This window comes from Zootoca vivipara, chromosome 14 (assembly GCF_963506605.1).
Source record: "Zootoca vivipara chromosome 14, rZooViv1.1, whole genome shotgun sequence".
Taxonomy (NCBI): Eukaryota; Metazoa; Chordata; class Lepidosauria; order Squamata; family Lacertidae; genus Zootoca; species Zootoca vivipara.
The window spans coordinates 44,409,781-44,428,250 of record NC_083289.1 but is presented as its reverse complement, the minus strand read 5'-3'; the positions used below and the strand labels follow the sequence as shown (position 1 = coordinate 44,428,250).

The 18,470-nt window shown below is 48.1% G+C and overlaps 1 protein-coding gene across 1 annotated transcript; it reads left to right on the top strand.

The window, feature by feature from the left end:
- The first annotated feature begins 1,041 nt into the window (after positions 1-1,041).
- On the top strand, positions 1,042-17,971 carry SDR42E2 (short chain dehydrogenase/reductase family 42E, member 2). Its single transcript, XM_035131624.1, has 11 exons — positions 1,042-1,293; positions 2,234-2,329; positions 3,536-3,593; positions 8,778-8,896; positions 10,497-10,572; positions 11,176-11,258; positions 11,952-12,089; positions 13,676-13,741; positions 14,316-14,379; positions 15,642-15,715; positions 17,708-17,971. The coding sequence occupies exons 1-11, from the start codon at positions 1,042-1,044 to the stop codon at positions 17,969-17,971; spliced, it is 1,290 nt and encodes a 429-aa protein (XP_034987515.1).
- The last annotated feature ends 499 nt before the right edge of the window (positions 17,972-18,470 follow it).

Genomic DNA, 18,470 nt, shown 5'->3' with positions numbered 1-18,470 from the left:
CGGGAAACCCCCGTTTTCCCAGCTGTTCCCAGCCGAAAAAACGGATTTTTTTTGTTTCCCCCCGGTTTATTCTGGTGCGGCGGCCATTTTGGAACTGGGCACAGCAGCATCAAAAGTCACTTCTGAGCATGCTCCGCCCAGTTCCAACATGGCGGCCGCGCTACTTCCGGTCTGCTACTTCCGGTCCGGTCCCTTATTTCTTGGGCTGGAATTTGGCAGGTATGGTCACGTATGACCCCACCCATACAGTGATAACATACTAGAATTGCGGAAGTGTCGCAGAGCGAATGTAAACAGAGTAATTCCACCACCAGTGCTTCATTACTGTGTGAAGAACGTGTTGCAGAAAACACCAAAAGTTTACTGCTTGATTTTATCTAGATCTTGCCAGATTGAACACAATCTAAAAAAAGAGACCTGTCCCATGTAGGAACTCATTTCAAGCACCTACCAGTAACTGGACGGCACAGTGTTTACACAATTAGCAATTGAGATAATGACATTTTGAAGTAAATTGCAGGGAAGTAAATCTGCATTGGGAACCTGTTGCTGGGGGGCAGAGGGGCTTTAAACCTTTGCTTCTTGCAAACATTCAAACCCTTAAACTTTTGTCTCTGGTTGGAAATGAAGCAGTATGGCCACCCCAAACTTTTTGCAAGTGTGGATTGTATGAAAAACAGAAGTGTGTATGACTTCCGTTAATAGCACTGTGAACACAAATGTATACAAATGTGTGATAAAAAGGCTGGGGCGAGACCAGACTGAGAAACATGGAAATCTTAGAATCAAAGAATTGTAGAGTTGCAAGGGACCACAAAGATTCTAGACCAACCCCCTGCAGTGCAGGAATCTTAAACCCATGGTGCTGAGATTAAGACTCTTATGCTCTACCAATGGAGCTGTTATTCCTGTAGCAACAGCAGCAACAAAATTGGTCTTTGTGCTCTTTAAACAGGTCATGAGGAGATACTCTTGCCCCTACCTCGGTGGAGTTTTTTAATACCAGATCCGGTGGATCGCTGAGCACCCCCTTAGTGCGCAATGGAGAAATCTCAGCAGAAAGACCGGAAAAACCCCAAATCCTCTAAACAAGATGCCCAGCCTGTTGAACAGAAACTTGACACCAGTAACCGAGGGCTGAAGAAAGTGAGCAACAAGACAGTGATAACAGGAGGTGCTGGCTATTTTGGCTTTACCCTTGGCCGTGCCCTTGCCAAATCAGGAACTAGTGTAATTCTCTATGACATTAAGCAACCTATCTGGGAAATTCCAAAAGGAGTAGTACTCGTACAGGTATTTATAATTTATTATTATGATCTTAACACCCCACTTTTCCTTTCCATAAGCAAAACATCATTTAGAGAGAGATTATTATCTTTTTGTAGCCCTACCTCAGCATTGGGGTACCTCTGGCCAGCAAACCTTAACAAGACTTTTCAGGCCTCCCCAATTGGTCTGCAAGGCCATTTCCCCAACCCAGACCCACCTGCTGTCGGGTGTAGGGCAGGTAAAGTGTGCTTGTGGGGGAAGGGTTTGCAAGCAACAGTGATCATTGACACTTGCCCCAGTCGGGGGTGGGGTAGGTGACTATGATATCTGCAAGATCGGGGAGGGGGGTGTCAAATCCTGGCTGTTTTGAACTTTCCAAGGATCAGGAAAACCCTCATTTAAAGGGGAGGAAAGGTCCAGGACAACACTATGGGGTGGGCAGGACAACCTGTGGCTATGCCTAGATGAGGCATCCCCAAACTGCGGCCCTCCAGATGTTTTGGCCTGCAACTCCCATGATCCCTAGCTAACAGGACCAGTGGTCAGGGAAGATGGGAATTGTGGTCCAAAACATCTGGAGGGCCGAAGTTTGGGGATGCCTGGCCTAGATTAATGAGACAGGCAAGTGCAAATCCAGAGTTTTCTGGTATGGACAAACGCTCTCTCTTTCTACACAGACATCTGTTGGATTTGCTTTGCATTCCTTCCATCAGAGGGATGGATGGCGTGTGAGGCCTCCTCCAACTCTTATGATGGCGTGATTTGCAGAGTATTGTCTCATGACCCTTTGCAATGATAGAGAATATCTGCACGATCCTTGCCCTCTCTTCCCTGTTGCTAGTGACCTTAGAGTGTGTATCTTGGCTTCTCAGCATCCTTTGTTGTCTGTTGCTTGGGGGGGAACGTTGCTGGACACCCCCCCCCCCAGCGCCCCACTCAGGAGTATGTGATCTCTGTGTTCTAGGCAGACGTGAGGCACTATGACCAGCTTTATGCAGCCTGCGAAGGGGCAGACTGTGTCGTTCACGCAGCCGCGTACGGAATGTCAGGAATAGAACAAGTGAGTCGGCTTCTCTTCATCTTGAGTTTCTGCAAGGAATCAACCCCTTTCATGTGGCTTTTCCAGATTGTGTTGAACAGATTTTCAGAAAAAAATCCCCGCTGTCCTAAATCAAATGGAGATCTGTTGGTAGTTTTTTCCAGGGTCCGCCCCTTTCAGAAAGGAAAATAAAACACACTAGACTCCCAGGCAAAGAAGCCCTGAGTGGATACAGACAGTGGATAGAAGTCTGAGGTAGCTCAGTCTGTAGAGCATGAGACTCTTAATCTCAGGGTCGTGGGTCCAATCCCAACATTTGGCAAAAGAATCCTGCATTGCAGGGGTTTGGACTAGATGGCCCTCTGTCAAGGAGCTGTCAGGTGAGCACAGGTCATCCACAAGTCAGGAAAGAACTTGAGACACAGAATGCAATTAGCGTTTAATTCACAGAAAGGACCCTCCCCCCCCCCCGATCACTCAGCCCTCTTGCATCGAGCATCTCCCTGATGGACACTTCTGCACACTGGCTCCCTGTGTCCCACCACCACTGTCCTGGGTCTAAGTTGTCATCTTCTGTGTCCTCCCTGGGGGTCTCTCGGACGGGCGGGTCCCAACATTCTTCCTCGTCCAGCCACACCCTGACACCCTCGTGGTCCCTTCCAATTCTATGATTCTTTGAAAAAAGATGCCTGAGTGCTGCTAAATTAGATCACAGACATTCCCATAAGCAAACGCAACAGTAAGAATATGTACATTTTTAAAGAAGAGAAATGTTTTACATTGTACCGAGATGGGTGCGTAAGTAAATTATCATTTGTTGTTCCACATACACATACACTTTTGGCCCCACCCAGAAACATGTGACCTCTGGAGGACTATAAAAGGTTCCCTATGCTTGATTTCACCCAAGACTAACTAGCAGTTCTCCAGGGTCTTGGGCAAAGACTCTTTCCCATCACTTGTGGTCGGAACCTTCTAACTGAAGATGCCAGGGATCGGACCTGGGACCTTCGGCAGGTACACAGCCTCCGAGCAATAGCCCTTCTTGACCGCTTTTTTCAGATAATTTTTGTGTGTGTGCAAAAGTCAACTTTTACAAGCTGGCCTTCTTGCCGCCTAGGGAGCAAGCCAGGCCAATTCTGCAGAGACTGAAACAAGCTAAAGCAATTCATTTTGCTTTGATTGCAGCAGCTGGTGCGACATTAAACCTCTTCCTGCTTTTCCTAGTTGCACAGGAGACATATTCGGTCTGTCAACGTCGGAGGAACCGGGGTCGTCATTGAAGGTGCGTACTGCCTCAGTGCTTTGTTTCGGATGAGCCCGGGCTGAGGATCATCGATGGTCAGCGTTGTTTACATACCACATCTCCCACAAATAAATCTGTGCTCAAAAGCAGTTTGCACAAAAGCCAGTCTAAATACAATGATAAAGAATAATAATACAGTGGAACCTCGGGTTGTGGACGTAATCCGTGATGGAGGCACGTCTACAACCTGCAGCGTTCGCATCCCGCATCTGCGCATGCGCGTGACGCAATTTGGCATTTCTGTGCATGCGCAAACGGCGAAACCTGGAAGTAACCCTTTCCGGTACTTCCGGGTTTCCCACAGTACGCAACCTGAAAACGTGCAACCCAGATCGTCTCTAACCCGAGGTACCACTGTACTGTAGTAGTAATTTGTGATTTATATGCTGTCCATCTGACTGGGTTGCCCCAGCCGCTCTGGGCAGCTTCCAACACATTAAAACATAGTAAGACCTAAGACATTCAAAACTTTCCTATACAGAGCTGCCTTCAGATGTCTTCTGACAGTCAGATGGTTGTTTATAATAATAATAATAATAATTTATTATTTATACCCCGCCCATCTGGCCGGGTTCCCCCAGCCACTCTGGGCGGCTTCCAAAAAAACAGAAATTCTAAAATACAGAAATCCATCAAACATTAAAAGCTTCCCTAAAAAGGGCTGCCTTGAGATGCCTTCTAAAGGTCTGGTAATTGTTCTCTTTGACCTCTAGTGGGAGGGCATTCCACAGGGTGGGTGCCACTACCGAGAAGGCCCTCTGCCTGGTTCCCTGTAACTTGGCTTCTCGTAATGAGGGAACCGCCAGAAGGCCCTCGGAGCTGGACCTCAGTGTCCGGGCAGAACGATGGGGGTGGAGACGCTCCTTCAGGTATACCGGACCGAGGCCGTTTAGGGCTTTAAAGGTCAACACCAACACTTTGAATTGTGCTCGGAAACGTACTGGGAGCCAATGTATGTCTTTTAGGACCGGTGTTATGTGATCTCGGCGGCCGCTCCCAGTCACCAGTCTAGCTGCCGCATTCTGGATTAGTTGTAGTTTCCGGGTCACCTTCAAAGGTAGCCCCACGTAGAGCGCATTGCAGTAGTCCAAGCGAGAGATAACTAGAGCATGCACCACTCTGGAGAGACAGTCACTGGGCAGGTAGGGACTCAGCCTGCGTACCAGATGGAGCTGATAAACAGCTGCCCTGGACACGGAGTTGACCTGTGCCTCCATGGACAGCTGTGAGTCTAAAATGACTCCCAGGCTGCGCACCTGGTCTTTCAGGGGCACAGTTACCCCATTCAGGACCAGGGAGTCCTCCACACCCGCCCGCCTCCTGTCCCCCACAAACAGTACTTCTGTCTTGTCAGGATTCAATCTCAATCTGTTAGCCGCCATCCATCCTCCAACCGCCTCCAAGCACTCACACAGGACCTTCACCGCCTTCACTGGTTCTGATTTAAAAGAGAGGTAGAGCTGGGTATCATCAGCATACTGATGGACACCCAGCCCAAACCCCCTGATGATCTCTCCCAGCGGCTGCATATAGATGTTTAAAAGCATGGGGGAGAGGACAGAACCCTGAGGCACCCCACAAGTGAGCGCCCAGGGGTCTGAACACTCATCCCCCACCACCACTTTCTGAACACGGCCCAGGAGGAAGGAGCGGAACCACTGCATGACAGTGCCCCCAGCTCCCAAGCCCTCTAGACGGTCCAGAAGGATGTTATGGTCGATGGTGTCAAAAGCCGCTGAGAGATCCAGCAGAACAAGGAAACAGCTCTTACCTTTGTCCCTAGCCCGCCGGAGATCATCGACCAGTGCGACCAAGGCAGTTTCAGTCCCATGATGAGGCCTGAATCCTGACTGGAAGGGATCCAAATGGTCCGCTTCTTCCAGGCGTGCCTGGAGTTGTTCCGCAACCACTCGCTCAATCACCTTGCCCAAGAATGGAAGATTTGAGACTGGGCGATAGTTGGCCATATTGGCCGGATCTAAAGATGGTTTTTTAAGAAGCGGTTTAATAACCGCCTCTTTCAGCGGGTCTGGGAAGGCTCCCTCATGGAGAGAGGCATTTACCAACCCGCGAAGCCCATCGCCCAGCCCTTCCTGGCTAGCTTTTATAAGCCAGGATGGGCAAGGATCAAGGAGACAGGTGGTTGGTTTCATTCGTCTAAGCAGCCTGTCCACATCCTCGGAGGTAACAGATTGAAATTGATCCCACAAAACTTGACTAGACAGGACTCTAGCACTCCCCCGCCCCGGCCCTGCTCCCATGGTGGAGTCTACCTCTTCCCGAATCTGAGCGACTTTATCTGCAAAAAACTTTGCAAAATCATTGCAGGAGATCATGTGGCCCGTACTGGGCCCGGATGGAGCAGGTGGTTCCGCTAAATTGCGAACCACCTGGAAGAGTCTCCTGCTGCTGTTTTCTGCAGATGCGATGGAGACGGTGAAGAAGGTCCTCTTCGCCGTCGCCATTGCCACTTGGTAGGCTCGAAGTTGAGCTCTAGCCCGTGTCCGGTCTGATTCAAAATGAGTTTTCCGCCACCGGCGCTCTAGCCGTCTCAACGACTGTTTCATTGCCCTCAGCGCCGGGGAAAACCACGGGGCTGTCCGGGCTCCATGCAATCTGAGAGGGCGCTTCGGAGCCAGACAGTCAATAGCGCTGGTTAACTCCGCATTCCAGCGGGCCACCAGGGAATCAGCTGAAAGGCCATCGACATGGGATAAAACATCCCCTACCACTCTTTGGAAGCCAATTGGATCCATTAAGTAGCGGGGGCGGACCATCCGAATCGGTCCCACCTCCCTGCAGAGGGGAAGGGTTGCGGAGAAGTCCAGTTGCACCAGAAAGTGATCTGACCATGGCACTTCTTTTGTTTCGCTTTTACTTAATGTCAGATCACCAACATCCATAGAGGTAAACACCAAGTCCAAGGCATGTCCGCGGCTATGAGTTGGGCCAGACTTATTCAGGGACAGCCCCATGGTGGCCATGCTTTCCACGAAGTCCCGAGCGGCTCCTTGTAAGGTCGTGTCGGCATGGATGTTAAAATCCCCTAAGACAACCAAGCTAGGTGTCTCCAGGAGCACATCCGACACGACCTGAAGCAGCTCGGGCAGGGAATCCTTGGTGCAGCGGGGAGGTCGGTACACCAAAAGGAATCCTGTACTGCCTCTATTGCCCAACTTCCAGAACATGCACTCAGAGAACTGGGTCTTCCCAATAGGACGCCTGGTGCAAACTAATGACTTCCTAAAAATCACTGCAACCCCCCCTCCCCGCCCAGATGGCCTGGGTTGCTGTGCATAAGAGAAACCTGGTGGGCAAGCAGCGCCAAGAACGGGCCCATCGGCTTCCTCCAACCAGGTCTCTGTCACACATGCCAGGTCAAATCCTCCATCCACAATCAGGTCGTGAATGGCGGTGGTCTTATTCATCATCGACCTGGCATTGCACAGCAGCACCTTCAGGTCATGTGGGTATCCCTTGCCTATTCCAATATCCGTCCGGTCAGGACCAGACCTGGAGGCAGGGATAGTCCTCAGACAACGACTAAGTCTGCCTCCTCGGTAATGACATGGTCTGGTCTTAGCGTAACTCCTCCTCCTACCCGTGACCACTGAGATCGGTTGTTCCAGTGCACACCCCCCTGTGGAATCTGCCCCAGCCATTTTGCTTGCTGGGACCCCCTCCCGGGCAGCCCTGACCCCTCCCCTTAAAAACAAAATAAAACCTCTGTAAAAAACAGCAAAGAACTCAACAAAAGAAGAACACAAAAAAGACAATAAAACAAAACCAAAAACAATAAAAATTACAAATACACTAAAATTTAACAGATTCCCACACCCAACTAAAAATCCCTCCCACCTACCACCCCAAACACAATAAAACAATGAAACCAAAAACAATAAAAATTACAAATACACTAAAATTTAACAGATTCCCACACCCAACTAAAAATCCCTCCCACCTACCACCCCAAAGATGATAAAAACATAAAAAATTCTTTAAAAAGCATTTTAAAAAGAACTCTGTGCTGTTTCAAGTTCCCCTGGGCAGCACAAGCAGCAGAGCGGCGGCAGCAGTCCTTTATGAGGCCTTCCAGGCCCCGCCCTAGACCAGGTGGAAGGAGGCAGGGACAGGGCCTGTGGGCACTCACAGCAGGAGAGAGTCCTGGGCAGCACCAGCACGTTATTTCCTTAACGTCTTGTGGGAGGGCATTCCACAGGACAGGCGCCACTACCCAGAAGGCCCTCTGCCTGGTTCCCTGTAGCCTCACTTCTCACTATGAGGGAACTGCCAGAAGGCCCTCGGAGCTGGACCTCAGCGTCCGGGTTGAACAATGGTGGTGGAGACGCTCCTTCAGGTATACAGGGCCAAAGCGGTCTAAGGTTTTAAAGGTCAGCACAGACACTTTGAATTGTGCTCGGAAAAGTACTGGGAACTAATGTAGATCCTTCAGGACTGGTGTTATAGGGTCCTGGTGGCTACTCCCAGTCATCAGTCTGGGAGCTGCATTTTGTCTTAGTTGTGGTTTCTGAGTCACCTTCAAAGGTAGCCCCACGTAGAACATATTGCAGTAGTCCAAGCGGGAGCTAACTAGAGCATGCACTACCATGGCAAGACAGTGTGTAGGGAGGTAGGGTCTCAGCCTGCGTACCAGATGGAGCTGGTAAGTGTGCATGCACACGAAAGCTCATACCAATAACAAACTTAGCTGGTCTCTAAGGTGCTACTAGAAAGAATTTTTTTATTTTGCCCTGGACAAAGAACACAATAAGACAAATAATATAACTGCAACTTGATGCAAAAAAACCAAGAATCAACAATTAATAATTAATTTAGCAAGGATAAACATTTAAGAAGTAAGTATACGGCTTACTAATAGTTCAAGCTAAAGTATTCATTGAGCAATTCCCTTCTGGAGGCTCCTCGGGCTGGAGGGTGGAGCGAAACCAATCACCTCCTGATAGCAACCCCAGAGTCCCACCCCCCACGGTTCTTTCTCTTGAAAGAGATCCCTTTTGAAGGCTCCTAGGGCAGGAGGATGCTGTAATGTGAGCTGGGCAGAATCATTTGTTGGCTGCTGTTGCTCGCAAGCATCCTGAGCCCTTTCCCTCCATTTGCCCCCTTCCCTCAATGAAGTACTTTGTGATTCCTATGTCTCTGCAGTCTGCAAGCGACGAAGCGTCTCCAGGCTGGTCTACACAAGCAGCATCAACGTGGTGTTTGGCGGGAAAAACCTTTTTGACGTCGACGAGCAGAGTGCGCCTTATTTTCCTTTAGCAGAGGTATTGGGGCTGCTCCCCTTCTTAGCATTTGGCTGCAACCGATGGTGTGGGTGGCAAGAGAGAGGAGGGCCGAGTGTTTTTAAATGACCTCCCCGCAACACAAGGGAAATTATGTGGGTTTTTCCCCAGCCTGTTGCTTTGGATCCAAAGCGTAGGGGTGGCTCCAAAGAACTGGCGGAGGCTGGTCTATTAGCCCTCGGTCTGCCCTCACCCCCACCTCCACCTCCCTGCCTTCTTGCTTAGAAGCTCAAAGGTAAAGTATGGTACTTTAGGGGCAGTGATGGCCACTAACTTGGGTGGTTTTAAAAGAGGATTAGACAAATGCCCAGAGGATCAGGCTATCAAGGGCTATTAGCCATAACGGCTCGGCTCTGCCTCCACGGTCAGAGGTAGCAATGCTTCTGAATACCATTTTCTGGAAACCAGAGGAAGGGAGAGGGTTCTTGTGCTTGGGTCCTGCTTGTAGGTTTCCCACAAGCACCTGCTTGGCCACCGTGAGAACAGGATGCTGGTCTAGATGGGCCATTGGCCTGATCCAGAAGGGCTCTTCTTAGTGTTAGCATATTCAATTCTGTCCACTGCCCAGCTGCATGTGAGACAGGCTGATTGTTTGGATGTGTGATTGCTGTACTTTCCCACACAGGAAAGCTGCGCGGCCCTGCTTCTAGGGGGGGGGGCAACTGCCCCACTGCCCCGCACTGGGTACGCCCATGCAGGGGTTGGTTGGATGAGAGGAAAATGGATGCTTGCGCATTCGGCTGCCTAACAGCGTCCGCAATCACCCAAGAGATTGCAGCAGCAGAGAGAAGGAAAAAGAGCTCTTCCATTGTCTGGAGAGGTTGCTTCCCAGTTTGCATGGAGAAGCCGTTTTCAACGGAGCCCAGTGATAGAAGCGTGCAGTTGGATTGAGGCAGCGCTGGGTGTTGAAAGTGTCCAGGGAACCAATACTGCCACCAACTCTTGCTCCTGCTACTTCATCTCTAGACTTAGGTAACCACTAGAGACCCTGGGGCACGCTGGGATTCAGAAGAGCCCCATTTTTCTCTCTGTATGATCCCTGTAGGGTTACACCCCATGCTTTGGGGGAATTGAATCACATCTTCTCGCAGGTCTGTTAGGAGTAAGACACGTGGAATTCTTTTCACACCACATCACTTTCCCTACTGCTGTCCCATACTCCTTCCTGTAGGACAGACTGACCCCCTCCCCGCATTATTTTCACTCTTAAAAAATAATAATGTTATTACAGTACAGTCTTGGGTACAGTATATCCTAAGGGAGCAAGTGTTCCCCAGATTCAGGGCAGCCAGAAATAAACCCCTCCCATCCATCTTTCTAAGTTGGCACATAGAGGTGTTCTGTGTGGTCCTCCTGCAATTGTGGAAGACCCTCTGCTGGGGATTTACCCATAACCCCGTGGTAAGACTTGGAGCTGTGATTAAAATCTCATGATATGGGCTGTTCTTTGGCACCTGGGATGTAGATGGTGACTGACTGAGTGGGAGAAAAACGTATTACTTGTTCAAGTACGTCTGTTGGCTTACACGCTTTGATATTTGCTAAATAATCCAAAACTAATTAATTTGATTTCTTTTTTTAGCAACTGAATGAGTATTCCAGAACCAAATCAGTTGCAGAACAGATGGTTCTAGGAGCAAACGGAGTGTCCTTAGCAGGTACTTTTCTGTGATCTTAGCCTGTGATTTTATTGTATCTTTCGTGACCCCCAGAGTCAAGCATTTAGGTTCAGACCCAAGAGGCTCCAGCTATGAAGTTATTCCAGGTTCAAAGCTCTGGCCCTGCTCTTGGAGACTGAGAGACCGCAGAGGGTTGGCAGGCAGGAGTCCGCAGAGGACACTCCCATACCACCAGGGCCTATAGGCTCAGAGCCAGGACCTCCATGGACACCTGCCCTTGAACCTGAAGAAGCCAGTGCCTTCCATTGCACCTCACTGGTCCAGCTGTATAGAGAGGGATGCTCATCTTCAGGATAGAAGGATGCCCCTTTAAAACTCCAAAGCTATCCATCAGAGGAGCCTAGAAGTGCGGGGGGGAGGGGGGAGAGATGCTGAAACCCCTGGCCTCCATAGCTGCCAAGTTTTCACTTTTCTCACGAGGAAGCCTATTCAGCATAAGGGAAAATCCCTGTAAAAAAGGGATAACTTGGCAGCTATGCTGGCCTCTCTTGTCCCATGTGGTACAGCATCAGCCCTAAACATGGCAGTTTCTTCGATCGACATGTTCGGAATCAGCCAGCGGATTCTTGTCCTGTTTCCTAGGAGGTGGCAAGCTGCACACCTGTGCTCTTCGACCGCCTGGCATCTATGGGCCGGAAGAACAAAGGCATCTGCCCCGGCTAGCCGTACGTATTGTGACTTGCTCAGAACACTTTCCTGTGAATGAGGGAGAAAACACTACCATATGAACCTACCTAGACCCCGATATCATCTTCTGAGGCCCTCCTTTGTGTGCCTCCTCCTCAAGAGGTTCGGAGGGTGGCAACACGAGAACGGGCCTTCTGTGCAGTGGCTCCCCATCTGTGGAATGCTCTCCCTAGGGAAGTTCACCTGGCGCCTTCATTATACACCTTTAGGCGCCAGGCAAAATACGTTCCTTTTTTACCAGGCCTTTGGTTGATCAGATTTACATCCTATGCCATTTTAAAATGTAGGGTTTTTATGGGGGAGGGGCTATTGGGTTGTTGTTTTTATTTTTATTAGGTATTTTGTGGTTTTATATCTTGATTTTATTCTGTGAACTCCCCTGAGGCCCCTGGGTATAGGGCCTGGGTATACATTCAAATAATAATAATAATAATAATACCACCATGGGATGAGACCAGTCATCCACACAATGGAAAGCCATGCAAGGAAAGGTTGAAACAGCTAGATATGTTTGGCATGGAGGTGAGAAGACCGAGGGTGGGGTGGGGGAAATGATAGATAGGGCTCCTCAAACGCAAGAAGGGTTGGCGCATTGAGAAGAGCAAATACATGCCCTGGGTTTACTCTACTTGTAACTGGCAATGTTATGCTTCAATCACACCTTCCAACAGTTGAATATTCAAAGAGGGATGTATATCTGCACATTTGGGGGACCAGAGACCCGGATGAACTGGGTTCATGTCAAGAATCTCGTGCAAGCTCACATCCTCGCCATGGACGCTCTCACTCCTGAGAAGAACTATATAGCTGTGAGTATATCGTTACATGTGCTCCAGTTTTTCAGGCGCCGAACCTTCTGGGGATGTGCAGAGCATTTCCTTGGCATCAGGCATCTGGAAGGCTGTGGCATTTTTGGGATAATTGATTTACTAAGCAGCTTTTCGGCAGACGTTGCTCGGTAATGCTAAGAAACCCACAAAAACACCAGTGTGGTTTGAAATCAGTGCAGCATCAAAAGTCCACCATGTTGATTCAAAATGGCTTCCAGGTGTATCCAAACATAGATGAAAACCTGCTCTTTGCTCTCATGCAAAATTTGGCTATATCTTGGGAGGTGTCCAATTCCCTAGAAAGCAGATGTTCCAATATATATATATTAAATTTATTATATGGCTCACTGCTACAACTAATTTCTCCCATGAACTTTCCCTGACCCTGAGGTAATAATCTGAGATTCTTCTCTGTACCCCACCTCCAAGGAAGGTCTGAAGCGGGGGGATAAGAGAGCAGGACCTTTCTATAGCATCCCGCTATTTATGGAATGCTCTCCCAAGGGAGGCCCACCTGGATCCACCAATTTGGCGCCAGGCAAAGCACAGGCATTTGGATAAAGGTAAAGGTAAAGGGACCCCTGACCATTAGGTCCAGTCGTGACTGACTCTGGGGTTGCGGCGCTCATCTCGCTAAGGGAGGCGCCCGGCGTACAGCTTCCAGGTCATGTGGCCAGCATGACTAAGCCGCTAGGCTCAGTGGCTTAACCCACAGCGCCACTCGTGTCCCCACATTTGGATAGCACCAGCGAAATGACGTTGCACTGTTAAATCTGTTTTTGATAAGTTTTGCCTGAGTTTATTGCTTTTTTATTGGGTTTTTCCCCGAGCACAATTCAGAGTGTTGGTGCTGACCTTTAAAGCCCTAAACGGCCTCGGTCCAGTATACCTGAAGGAGTGTCTCCACCCCCATCGTTCTGCCCGGACACTGAGGTCCAGCGCCGAGGGCCTTCTGGCGGTTCCCTCACTGCGAGAAGCAAAGCTACAGGGAACCAGGCAGAGGGCCTTCTCGGTAGTGGCACCCTCCCTGTGGAACACCCTCCCATCAGAGGTCAGAGAGATAAACAACTACATGACATTTAGAAAATACCTAAAGGCAGCCTTGTTTAGGGAAGTTTTTAATCTGTGATATTTGATGTATTTTGATGGAAGCCGCCCAGAGTGGCAGGGGAAGCCCAGCCAGATGGGCGGGGTATAAATAATAAATTGTTGTTGTTGTTGTTTTGTTTTGTTTTGGTGGGCAATAAATTTAATGCACCTAAACCTTCGGAGCTCCCAGGAAATCATACAGTTCTCAGTTGAGCACAAAAGGTGTCCAGGTAGGTTATTTTCCTTCCTAAGGCTGCAGGCAAACTGTACATGTAAAGTTTGTGGTTTCCCCCCAGCAAACATGGGTGAATGAATGAAGTGGGGCTCCAGCAACAGGTGGGTGGCTGTGTTGACAATGTGTGCCTTGCATGATCGTTGGCCATGCTGGCTGGGTCTGAGGAGAGTCTAATGTCCAACAATGTCTGTATGGCCACAAGTTCCCCATGTCTGATCTCTTTCCCCTGTGTTCTTTGTAGGATGGCCAGGCATATTTCGTCCACGATGGCGAGAAGGTCAACATTATAGAGTGGTTAACCCCACTGGTGAGTGCAAGAGCTGTTTGTTATAGACACAATTGTGCTCTAAAACCTCTTAAGCTTATTGGCTGTGGTGGTTGTGTGACGGATGGGAGCGCGAGTCCAGTATCATGTGGCCGGCTTCAGTTTCTCCATTTCTTTTGTAATGTGCCTTGAGTCTCATATGGCCTGATGTGATGCAATAATTAATAAAGGCAGCTGTATAGTGTTTTTTGGGGGGATCAGGTGAATATAGGGGGGACCCCTTTACAAACCATATATTATTATGTATAATGCAGCACACCTTTGCTGAGTATTTTACCAGTGAAAATTTCCAGACACAGAAGTTTTTGGTAAGAAATTCAATAACAGGAGTTTTAATTTGTTTTGGTCTTATTTGACTGCGATTTTAACCTTCTCTGTATTTTAAATTATGGTTGTAATCTATGAGCGTTTCATTGTTTCATCTTTTTCGTAAACCGCTTTGAGGTTTTCCTACAATCAAACGGTACAGAAATGTTATGGAATGGATCGAATAGATCGATAAATGAAGAGCTGCATCCAAAACTGTCTGGATTCAGTATTTCAATGTTTCTTTCAGTTTAAAGCATTGGGTCACAAGAAGCCATGGATACGTGTTCCTATTCTTTTTGCTTATTATTCAGGTAAAATATTTCCAGTTGTTTGCTCAACAGTTGTTTGGGGTTTGCTTGTTTTTACAGTAGTTTAGACAAAACCTTGGGTTTGCACTCGGTGTGAACCAGGAATTTTATCTTGCAACAAACCATGGCTTGAGAAGCTGGCTTGTTGAACCGGCCATTGTGGTAAACCATAATGCTTAAACTGAGATGTTTAGAAGCAGAAGCTAAACTCTGCAGAAATCCTTCTCCCAATCACAAAAGATATGAGTTTCTGAAGCTTGTCAGCCATTGTTTAGCGTTATTTGCAGATGAGCCCATTGCACTATATCAGCGCCCATCTCAACTGAGACCTGAGGGGGCAGAGGTTAATGTTTTCCAACCCTGATGTTGTTCCATAAAAAATAGCATTCTCCGTACACACATACCCCTGGCCACAACTGCATTGCCTTGTGGGAAGGATGGGGAAAAGTTTCTGTGGGGAAGTTCACTCCTATGCAGGTGTTGAGGAGGGGAGGATTTTTGATCAGGACAACAGCACGTGAAGAGAAGGATCAGCCTTGCACAGCACGGCCTCAGCCCAAAGTGACAACTGTTCTGAAACCCAAATGTTACATATTTAATTTAATGTATAATTTAACCCAAACTTTTTGGAGCTGCGGTCACAGGGAATCTTATTAAGGAGACAAATAACAATCCTGATGCCAGAGAAGAGTTAAATTGCAGCTCTTTTTAGCAATACAGTGGTCCCTCGACTTACGAAGTACTCGACTTACGCAATTTCGAGTTACGAATGAAAAAAAATGGCCGCACACTTACGTTTTTTTCCGACATCCAAAAGGAAAACTGTTGCGGTTTAGATGGGGTTTTCTCGACTTACGAATTTTAGATGTGATTTACTCGACTTGCGATTTTTTCTGTTTCCAATGCATTCCTCTGGGAAACCGCTTTTTTCGACCTACAAATTTTTCGACCTATGAATGTGCATTCGGAACGGATTAAATTCGTAAGTCGAGGGACCACTGTATAAACAAATAAGTTGCTAAGGTTCGACTTGAGAAATGCAGTCTGGGCTCAGCGGCAGAGTGTGTATTTGCGTGCGGAAGGTCCCTGGGTTCAATCCCTGGTATCTGCAGGCAGGTATTGGAAATACGTCTGTCTGAATGGAGCATTGCTGCCTGTCTGTACTGAGCTAGACAGACCCAAGCATTTGACTCACAGCTTTGTGCATGCGCTGCTATTTCAAGTGACCATTGTATTTATCAAGTGCTTTTTTTTTCTTTGTACAGCTGTGGCAATGGAACACATGCACCACGTGCTCGTGCCCATTGTTGAAATCACACCTTTGGTCACCAGAAATGAGGTAACGCATGTCTACGTTATTACGTACTGGGTTTGTTTCATAGAACCAGGAGTGTAGAGTTGGAAGGGACTGTGAGGGTCATCTACTCCAACCCCCTGCAATGCAGGAATCTTTTGCCCAACATGGGGCTCAAACCCACAATACTGAGATTAAGAGTCTCATGCTCTACTAACTGAGCCATTTGTTGTAGTAATTTATACCCTACCCTTCAAGCAAATTACCAGGGCGGATTACAAAATAGAAAAGTACAAGAAAACAAACTTAAAAACATACCAAAAGCCCTTGTAGTGCAGAGGGAGCTTTGCAATCTGGCTGGCTGGCTTTTGTCCTGCACAAAGAGCCCATTTTACAGGTGGAGAAATCTCCCAGGTCACACCCCAACATTCTAACCATTGCGCCACACTTCTTCCCCTTCTAATTTTTCTTTCGTCTTTTCTCTGTTGTTATTCTTGGCTTGCATGACATACATCTGATGTTCTTGATGAATTGGCATGCTGCCATATATATATATTGTTGTTGTTCATGTTGGCTATGATACCGCCCTTGAATCTCTGAGGCAAAGGCTCTGGGACATATCACATAGTGATCTCCAATCTCAATCTCATGTGGCCCATTAGCAGAAGGAATCCACTATGGGTTCGGTTTCCAGACACCTGCATATCTTAGAAATTTGTCTGTACCAACATACCGGCGTCTTTTCACCAAAGCCAGATTAAATGTATTTCCATCAGAAGTGTTAAACGGCAGACTGAGAGGTATCCCTTATCAAAACAGGATCTGTGTGTGCTCTCAGGATGTCAACTGCATGAGGCATATTTTATTGCATTGCAGACAATATGATCAAGCGAGGGAACTATTGATTAAACCACTATTGGCAAATCGGCCGGGTCAACCTGAAGCCTACTTTATTAAATGTTTTCTGGATGACAAGTCCAATGATATCACCGTGGCCGTGGCAAAGTTTCTATTAGTAGTCATACAAATCAAAGATCAACATACCCATGACTAAACAAAAAACCATTTGGTCTCTCTTCCCTGGGGGGTTGTCTATATGAGTCTGTATTTTATTCTGTATCTATGTTATGGGTCGTTGGACCGCAATAAAGATTATTATTATTAAAATAAACTATTGTGCTTTTAAAAAAGAGGGTTCAGCAGAGTCGTGGGTGAGAAAGCTATCACTGGCTACATACCACAATAGCTATGTCCTGCCTCCATTGGACGCCTCTTAATATCACCTGCTGGGTGTCGCAAGTGGGGAGAGGGCTGTTCTTCTCAGCTCCTGCTTCTGGGCTTGCCAAGGGCATCTGGTTGGCCACGACGAGAACAGGATGCCAATACTAGGTTGGCCTTTGACCCTTACCTTCCAAGACTGCAGAATCCGGGACCGGCAGCCGCGTGACACCGGAAGTTGCGTCGACGCAACTTCCGGTGTCGCTTTGCCCTTCTATGGGCACAAAAAATGGCCACCACCAGCTTTGAAAGTTGCATCTACGCATGTCCGGAAGTGCGTAGACGCAACTTCCGGTGTCGCTCTGCCCATCTATGGGCACAAAAAATGGCCGCCGCCGACACTGGAAGTCACATCTACGCACTTCCGGACATGCGTAGACGCAACTTTCGAAGCTGCCGGCGGCCATTTTGGGTGCCCATGGAAGGGCAAATCAGAAAAAAAAGAAAATAACGGTGAAATAACGTGAGACGAAGTGATACGGGGGACCGCCGGAAAACGGTAAGTAAAAACGGGGTACTTGGCAGCTATGCTTTTGACCTGATGCAGCCGGTGCCTTATTAGGTTCTTACGAAAAGCATCATTGTAAACGTGTGATGGAAACGATGATGGGATGAAGGGAATTGTGCTGCAGCGACATCTGGAGGGCATTGAATCTGGGAAGCCCACCCCAGAACAGGCACTCTCCGTTGTCATTTGCTTTCATGCTGTTTTAAAACCATTTTTAAAAGAAATCCAACTCCTTTGCTTTCGCTTCGCAGGTGTGCAACATTGCTTACACGAACACATTCAAAATAGATAAAGCCCGGCAACAGCTTGGCTACACTCCAAAAAAGTACTCGTTTGCCGACTGCGTGGATCATTTTTTGAAAACCAGGCCCCGCAAGAAGAGTTATTTCATGTTCAAATGCTTCGTGGTGATAGCCCTGTTCATTGCCCTGATCGTCCTGGCAGTTTACCGCCAAGAGGTTTTCGAGTTTGTTCACGAGAGCTGGGAAAAATATCGGCATCTCGTCGTGCGATAAACCAGCCGTTCTCAGGCACAGGGTTGGCCGGGGGAACATTGCCCTTGGATTGCATGGTCTGTTTTTCTTAGCTCTAAAGTAGTAGGCAGGTACATTAAGAGGAATAAGAAACATACAAGAAAATCGTCCAGTGGCGGCTAACGAACAGAAAGCCAAAATGGTCACCAAAAATCACACTCAGGAGACTTGCACAAGGGGAGAGGGTGTTGTTTTTATACCAGCGGCGTCTGCCTTCAGTTGGTTCCTCGTTTTTTTGTCAAACTGAAGAAGTGGGGGGGGGGGGCTTTCAAAGGCTGCGTACAAATAATCTTCCACAGACACGTCAGGATGGCCTCTTGCCTCTCCAGGTGATGCTGAGAAACGGGGCCGATGAAAGTGAGGAGATCCGGGAGAACAGTGCCAAGAGCGAACCATTTTGCACAGCACCGGATGTCTCTCGCCAACTTTGTGGCACGAGCTGAAAATAAAAGCACACCTGAAAACCTGTGTGTGTTTCTCC

Coding starts and splice junctions, on each gene's coding strand:
- SDR42E2 (XM_035131624.1), top strand. CDS start 1,042: ATGGAGAAATCTCAGCAGAAAGACCGGAAAAACCCCAAATCCTCTAAA. Junction 12,090..13,675: donor CTGAGAAGAACTATATAGCT/GTGAGTATATCG, acceptor TGTTCTTTGTAG/GATGGCCAGGCATATTTCGT. Junction 13,742..14,315: donor TAGAGTGGTTAACCCCACTG/GTGAGTGCAAGA, acceptor TGTTTCTTTCAG/TTTAAAGCATTGGGTCACAA.